Source organism: Mus caroli, chromosome 10 (genome assembly GCF_900094665.2).
Source record: "Mus caroli chromosome 10, CAROLI_EIJ_v1.1, whole genome shotgun sequence".
Classification (NCBI taxonomy): Eukaryota; Metazoa; Chordata; class Mammalia; order Rodentia; family Muridae; genus Mus; species Mus caroli.
In genome coordinates this window covers 120904182-120911503 of record NC_034579.1, presented here as the reverse complement: position 1 = coordinate 120911503, position 7322 = coordinate 120904182, and the positions used below count along the sequence as shown (strand labels likewise).

General features: G+C 51.6%; 2 protein-coding genes across 5 annotated transcripts; both read left to right on the top strand.

Moving 5' to 3' along the window:
- The first annotated feature begins 353 nt into the window (after nt 1–353).
- On the top strand, nt 354–1410 carry Rpl41 (ribosomal protein L41). Its single transcript, XM_021174382.1, has 4 exons — nt 354–429; nt 544–568; nt 836–858; nt 1095–1410. Exons 2-4 carry the CDS (start codon nt 557–559, stop codon nt 1135–1137), a joined length of 78 nt encoding a protein of 25 aa, XP_021030041.1. The 5' UTR covers nt 354–429; nt 544–556; the 3' UTR covers nt 1138–1410.
- A 71-nt stretch (nt 1411–1481) lies between these two features.
- Nucleotides 1482–5967, top strand: Zc3h10 (zinc finger CCCH-type containing 10). Of its 4 annotated transcripts, none has more exons than XM_021174379.2 (4): nt 1482–1833; nt 2636–2699; nt 3502–3695; nt 3992–5967. In XM_021174379.2, the coding sequence occupies exon 4, from the start codon at nt 4044–4046 to the stop codon at nt 5349–5351; it is 1308 nt and encodes a 435-aa protein (XP_021030038.1). In that variant the 5' UTR covers nt 1482–1833; nt 2636–2699; nt 3502–3695; nt 3992–4043; the 3' UTR covers nt 5352–5967. The 4 variants fall into 4 exon arrangements, with proteins under 4 accessions (XP_021030038.1, XP_021030039.1, XP_021030040.1 ...); XM_021174381.2 differs by lacking the exon at nt 1482–1833 and adding an exon at nt 1845–2360; XM_021174380.2 differs by lacking the exon at nt 3502–3695.
- The last annotated feature ends 1355 nt before the right edge of the window (nt 5968–7322 follow it).

Here is a 7322-nt window from a genome sequence, read left to right as displayed (position 1 = left end):
CCATCTGCCTCCCAGGAGTTGGTAATAAAGGCGTGCGTCATCAAGCCAGGGCAAAACTAGTAATTTTTACTACAAGCCACACCTATTAATAGTAGTAAATGGAGGTGTTTACCAAGAAACTACAACTCCCATGAAGCAACGAGGGAGAAGACAGAGTGGGTTTTTTTTTTTTTTTTTCCCGCCTACTTTTTCTCAGTCCCATACTGGAAACAGGTGCTGGTGCTGAAATAATACAATATCCTTAAAATAGACGGAAAGGTGGGGCTTGATAACACGCACTCTAGTAAGGCAGCCGGAAGTCACTGTCTCGAGCAGCCCCGCCCTAAGGGAAGACACAAGGGGCGGCTCGGAAGTGACGACACCGAGCACGCCATTAAATAGCAGTAGGCCGCCCTCCCCGCCCTCTCGGTCTTAGCGCCATCTTCCTTGGTTAGTCGCGTTGTTTTCTGGCGTTCGGGTTTCCAGTGCAATCCGTTAACATCCGACCTCCACATTCGCTATCATCACAGCGGGCTAACGGCATTTTTCCCTCTTTATTTCTAGAGACTCCTACGCCATGAGAGCGAAGGTGAGCGGCTCTTAGGTGGTGAATCGGGCAGTGAGTCCCCGCCATGGTTCCTCTGCGGGCTTCCAGACGGTTTGCTTCGGGTGTTCGCAGTCGGGGAGAGGCTTAAAAACCTTGCTGGAGAAAAGATGGGGTGGGAAAATGAGGGATTCGGGTCTAAAACTGAGCCGGTGTCCTTTGTCAAACCCTGTGTTCTGAGCAGTTTCATGGCCTTGCCCAAGCCTGTCGCTAACATGCTTTTTTGTCTCCTTACATGATCGGGTTTTTTAGTGGCGGAAGAAGAGAATGCGCAGGTACGTTTAATTTATCTAGACTACCATGGAGCAGTGGGGCCAAGTTCGGTGTGGGATGTTTGGTTGTGATTGGAAGAAAATGTCTGGCGGGGAGGAGGCAGGATTCGACGCCCAGTACAGCAGAGCTGGTGCTTGTTAATCTCATCGTCTCTTGTACTCGTGCACTAAATGTACGTAGATTGATAGATGTGCAGAGGAAAAGAGTAAAACTCAGTTTTGTGTGCCTTCCATTCCAGGCTGAAGCGCAAGAGAAGAAAGATGAGGCAGAGGTCCAAGTAAGCCAGCCCGTGCACCCACGACGCCTGCAGGAGCAGAAGTGAGGGATGCTGAGGGCCGGGACAAGCTATCGGACTGTGTGCTGCCATCGGTAATGAGTCTCAGTAGACCTGGAACATCACCTCGCCGCGATCGCCTGGAGAAATGACCGCCTTTCTTACAACCAAAACAGTCCCTCTGCCCTGGACCCCCGGCACTCTGGACTATCTCTGTTCTCTTGTGGCCAAGTGTAGCTCGTGTACAATAAACCCTCTTGCAGTCAGCTGAAGAATCAAACTGCTGTTACGTGTTTTTTGCGGCTCCTTGGGGTGGGGACTCGAGTGTGGTTCTGTATAGGCGACATAATCTGGGTGTTTGATCTGGCTGGAGCCGGTTGAGTGAGTGTGCGTCCGAGGTTAAGTTACAGAGTTGGTGCGTTCACAGCGCCACTCCTACGTTTTGGGGGTATCACTGCGTAGAACCTGACGCTGTGCGAAGTTCCGGGTCCGTCGGAGTCCTGTTACTATGGTGATGCGCAAGGCTTGCTGGGAGCTTCCTGCTGCTAGAAGCACGCAAGTTGGACCATAGAGTGTGTTTCCGGGTCTGGTGGCTAGAGCGTCTCTTTCTTCCGCAGGAAGCGGAAGAACCGTAGGGTGGGCGGCTCTTTGTCGAAGCTAGAGGACCGGCAGGCGGCAGCAGCAACTACGGCGGCGGCGGCAGGTGAGGGAGGCGGGAGACTTAGGTGGAGGCCGCGCCCGGAGGGGAGGAGTCGGGGATGGCCCAGCGGCTGGGCTCTGCCGGGCCACACGAGCCTTCCCCAATCCCCCCGGAACCGACCTGGCTCTTCCTCGTTATCCAGGACAGAGCCCCTTTTCTCACTGACCTCGCTTCCCGAGCAAACGCCAGCCCCGTGACGTCACAGCCCTGCCCATCCCCTCCGCCTGATGTCACCCCGAGCCCCCCTCCCCTTTCACTTTTCGCTTCCTCAGTGTCCCAGTCACCTGGTCCACGGCTGAGTGCTGGCACCGCATCGCGGAGCCGGCCAAGCCAGAAGGCTTCCAGGGAAACTCGTAGGACTTTTCGTCAACTCTAGGGTGTTGGGGGATGGTCGTAATCACCGCCCCCGAGTCTAGTCTCGCCTTCCCACTGACACTAGTCAGTTGTTGCCCTTGTCCAGCTTTCAGGTTTGGCGTTCCGAACTCCAACCCTAGATCGGATTCTGAACCCCATATCCTTCTCATCTTGAGGTAAAGTTCCGCTAACCTTCCGTCACCAGGAACTGTTTTGTTTTTCAGTTCAGCTTCCCAATTTTTAATTGGTCGGTTCTAACCCTTATCCTTCTTAATAGGGACTTCTCCCTGTGATAGGTGAAGTGCACTTTGACCTCTTAAGGGAGCCTAAAAGCCACAAAGCTCTTAGCTTTTTGTCAGAATTCATTCCAATGTATGAAAACCACATCATATCCCTTTCACCTTTTTTCCCTTGTTCTACTCAAATCTCCGTTTTTTTGTTTCTTGTTCAGAACCCAGCAGTGATGTGGAGGTGGAGACTCACGGGAGCCCCGGACTTCACCTGAGCTACCTCAGGTATTAATTCTGGGATATTGGGGTGAGGAAGGCTATCATATCCAGTTATCTGCTTCTAGTGGGACTTGAAACATTGGTCAGGCTTTGAAGGCATTTAGTCTTCACCTGATCGTCATTTATGATCTTTTAAGGGCTTGTTTCTTACCAGTTGTTTCTTATATTCTGGGGCTCTTTTTCCCATCTTGTGTATTCCTGTGCATCTCTGACTTCTAATCTGGTTAGTCATTCTAGCGAAGTCAAGGAAACGGGGTGTGAATGGGATAGGTCAAAGAAATCAAGAAAGGTATCTTTATTCCCAAACGGAATGGAACAGGAACTTCTCTTATTTGAACAGTAGGGGGAGCCTGAGTCCTATTCAGGGAACATTTAAAAGATTAGACACGTGGTAGCAGGGACTCCCAGTCTTACTCAGGGTTAGAGAGAAGGGAGGGCTAGAATTAGGGCAGTGGACTGACATTCCAGAGCTCTCCTGAGAAACAGGAGACTTAAAAAGCTTTTATAGAGTCTATAAATAAAGAGGATTTTTATGGGGTAAGGAGTGCTATGGTTTGCTATCAGTGGGATTTTCATGGAGTGGGGTGGGGAGTGGGGGAGGAAAGGTCACCATTCCTATGAAAGTAACTCCTTCCCACCTTGTCCTTCGCACAGTTCGTCCTGGGGAATCTAAAAGTAGAAAGTTCAGCTCAGAACGTCTTTCCCTGACATGAGGGTGTTTGTGTGTGGACCACACTGGGAAATGGACAGGTTTAAGGGTTACCCTGTAGCTAGTGACACCAGTTTGTTTTTTTTTTTTTTTTACCAGGAATTTCTAAAATACATGGAGACTTGAGCTGAGTTCACGTAGAAGAGGGATTAAGGGAAGTTCTGTTTCTGGTGTTCCTTCTTCCACGAGTTCTCAAAGCTAAACAGCCCGTGTTAGAGCACTCTTTCCAGTCTCAGTCTGTTCACACACCAACACCTGTTTTAGTTTCTCCCTCACAACTTAAATGAGAGAAGGTAAAAATCTAACACTCTCCTCCCCTCCCCCTCCTTGGCTAATCATCATTAGTAAGATGAAGTGGCTTCATCCCAGCTCTCTCCCTCCTGTGTTAGCCAGGCAAGTGTGAATCACTCCAAACAAGACCAGGTGCACAAGGGCCTGGGCGGGACTTCTGGCAAGTCAGCCGGGCCAGCTAGAATTCTCCTTGGATTCTCCATCTCCCAAAGCCATTGCCCCAGAGGCCTGCCCACTGTATGGTCGGAGAGAGCTTTCCGGAGGACCGCTCTCTGACATAGTTCTCTTTTTTTAACAGTCGCCAAGAGTGGCAAGAAAAGGAAGAAGACCCTGAGTTGGGGGGGACCAGGATGCCTGACCGGGACAGCTATGCCAATGGCACTGGCAGCAGCGGTGGAGGCCCTGGAGGTGGTGGCAGTGAGGAGGCCAGTGGGGCAGGGACAGGCAGCGGGGGAGCCACCTCAGATGCCATTTGTAGAGACTTCCTGAGGAACGTCTGCAAGCGAGGCAAGCGATGTCGATACCGCCACCCAGACATGAGTGAGGTATCCAATTTGGGGGTAAGCAAAAATGAATTTATCTTCTGCCATGACTTCCAAAACAAGGAGTGTAGCCGCCCCAACTGCCGTTTCATCCACGGCTCCAAGGAGGATGAGGATGGCTATAAGAAGACAGGAGAGCTGCCTCCCCGGCTGAGGCAGAAAGTGGCCGCTGGGCTGGGTCTCTCACCCGCCGACCTACCCAATGGTAAGGAGGAGGTCCCCATCTGCCGCGACTTCCTCAAAGGTGACTGTCAGAGAGGAGCCAAGTGCAAGTTTCGTCACTTGCAAAGGGATTTTGAGTTTGATGCTCGCGGTGGAGGAGGCACTGGAGGTGGAGGCTCCACAGGCTCTGCTCCCCCAGGACGCCGTCATGATCTCTATGACATCTACGACCTTCCGGAAAGGGGCTTTGAGGACCACGAACCAGGCCCTAAGCGCCGGAGAGGTGGCTGCTGCCCTCCTGACGGCCCCCATTTCGAGTCCTACGAATGTAACTTGGCTCCGCTCCGTGGGGTTGAGTGCAGACTGCTAGAGGAGGAGAATGCCCTGCTCAGGAAACGCGTGGAGGAGCTGAAGAAGCAGGTCAGCAACCTGCTGGCCACCAACGAGGTACTTCTGGAGCAGAATGCCCAGTTCCGGAATCAGGCCAAGGTGATGACTCTGAGCTCCACTGCACCCGCGACTGAGCAGACCCTGGCCCCCACTGTGGGCACGGTGGCCACTTTTAATCATGGCATCGCCCAGACTCACACCACTCTGAGCAGCCAGGCTCTACAGCCTCGGCCTGTGTCCCAGCAAGAACTTGTTGCTCCCGCAGGAGCACCGGCTGCTCCCCCGACTAATGCTGCACCTCCTGCCGCTCCGCCGCCCCCACCTCCACACCTGAACCCCGAGATCACGCCGCTGTCAGCCGCTCTGGCTCAGACCATCGCCCAGGGGATGGCACCCCCGCCTGTTTCCATGGCCCCTGTAGCTGTGTCTGTGGCTCCTGTGGCTCCTGTGGCTGTGTCCATGGCCCAGCCCTTAGCAGGAATCACAATGAGCCACACCACTACTCCTATGGTGACTTACCCCATTGCTTCCCAGAGCATGCGCATCACAGCCATGCCACACTGACAGGACTAATGGATACTCTACTCCCTGTTACAGCATCCGAGGGCTGGGGTCACGGGGCCCTTCCCCACTTGCATAGCCCTCCCAGGCTCTGTCCGAAGGGCCACTCAGAAACTAGGACAAGAGACTACAAGGAATATACTTGGTAGGAGCATCTCCTGAGGCAGGGTTGTGCTGGTGTGTTCTCCCCACTCTTGAGAGGGGTCTCTCCTTCAGGCCTCAACTCAAACAGGCTTGCACAGGAGTGGAGACTGGAGCCAGCAGAGAGAAAGGACCGAGGGACCGTCTTTTCTCATAGGAAGTTGGGGGTATCCCTGGTCTTGTTTTCATTGTGAACAGCACAGATTCCAGCACTGGTGTGGGAGAGAGAAATTCCCCACCCAGACAGAGAGCCAGGAAAGATGGAGAAAGTGAAAGTCAGTGGTCAGGAGCAAAGACCTCATATGAGCCTTCAGATAGTTCAGGGCCCAAAAACACTCCTGGGCCCCTGGGAAGGCTGGGACCATAGTACTCCAACCCAGAGTAGGGGAACATTCACTTACCTCGCTTGGCCTGGAAATCTGTAGGGCAGTGCCCACTACTTTCCAAAGAAATAAAAGAACGTTATTTTTTAACAAAAGAAGTGAAAATTTCTTTGATGGCTGTTGGGAAGATTGGAGCAGAAAGTAGATCTCATGCCAACAAAAGGGTAAAGCCCTACCCCAGGTAGCCTGGGTAAGTCGGGACACAGGGTAAAGATCTCAAATGGCCAGATGGGGCTTTGGTTTGGGGAAGGCACTTTCTGGGATAAAAGAAATGGAGCCACCTAGTCTAGTTTAAAAATAGCCCTGTCTGTTTCTAGTCTCTGTCTTCATGTGCTATTCCCAGGTTGCCTTGGTAACCAGGGCTCTTAGGGTCATTCAGGGGGGCAGGTACTAAGGAGGGTGTGTATGTACTGAGATACGGGGATATGGGATGTTGTGTAGTTAACAGATGCCCTTATTCAAACAGCAGGACAGGTGGTGTTGCCTCTCCAAGCTGTTGATGGCAGTTTATGTCTTTCTGCTCCAACACATCTTGAGGGCCAGTGCTTTCAGCTTTCCAGGCTTCAGAAGTGCTAGGCAAAGATAGATGTGGTAGCCTTGCTCTAATCCTAGCACTTGGAAGGGAATGGGACCTGGGGATCAAGAGGTAGAGGTCAGCCTCAGCCACGTAGTGAACTCCAGGCCAACCTGAGGCCTTACCTTAAAAAGTAATAGTAAAAATAACATGGGAAGGGTATTAATCCTTTCTCTGCCTCTATACATGATCAGAAGGTTTTAAAACACTCAAGGGTTACTAAGGCCAATGGCCCCGGCTAAGGCTAATGTAATGGGGGGAGCAAACTTAGTACAGGAAGTGATACTGGGCTGTTATATCTCCAGTTACGTATTGGCTCTCCTATCTGGTTGATCACTCAGGGTGGTCACATGTGAGATTGGAGATGGGTGCTAGATCATGCTCAGTCACCGAAAAAGAATGTTTTAAAATTAGGGAGTTCTGTTGCCCATGCCTATAATCCCAGCTACTCTACGCTGCTGAACTGAGGGGAGGAAAACACGAAAGACAGTATGTGTAATAGAGAGAGATGCCCAGCAAGTAAAGACACCTGCTACCAGCCATGCTATGCTGCCTGAGTTATACATAGAAGAGAACCAGGGACTGGAGAGATAGCTCAATGGTTAAGAACACTGGCTGCTCTTCCAGAGGACCCAGGCTCAGTTCCCAGCACCCACCTGGTGGTCCACAACTTCTGTAACTCCAATTCCAGGGCTTCTGACACCCTCACACAGATAATACCTACAGGCAAAACACCGGTGAACATAAAAATAACTTATACATTAAAAATACACAAATTTTGTAAGTTGGCCTCTGAGCTTCACACACTAGAGCCTGGCACATGCTCATACACACTTTTTAAAAGTTTGATTTATTTACTAATGGTTTTTGAGACAG

Coding starts and splice junctions, on each gene's coding strand:
- Zc3h10 (XM_021174380.2), top strand. CDS start 4,044: ATGCCTGACCGGGACAGCTATGCCAATGGCACTGGCAGCAGCGGTGGA.
- Rpl41 (XM_021174382.1), top strand. Junction 859..1,094: donor CGGAAGAAGAGAATGCGCAG/GTACGTTTAATT, acceptor CTTCCATTCCAG/GCTGAAGCGCAAGAGAAGAA.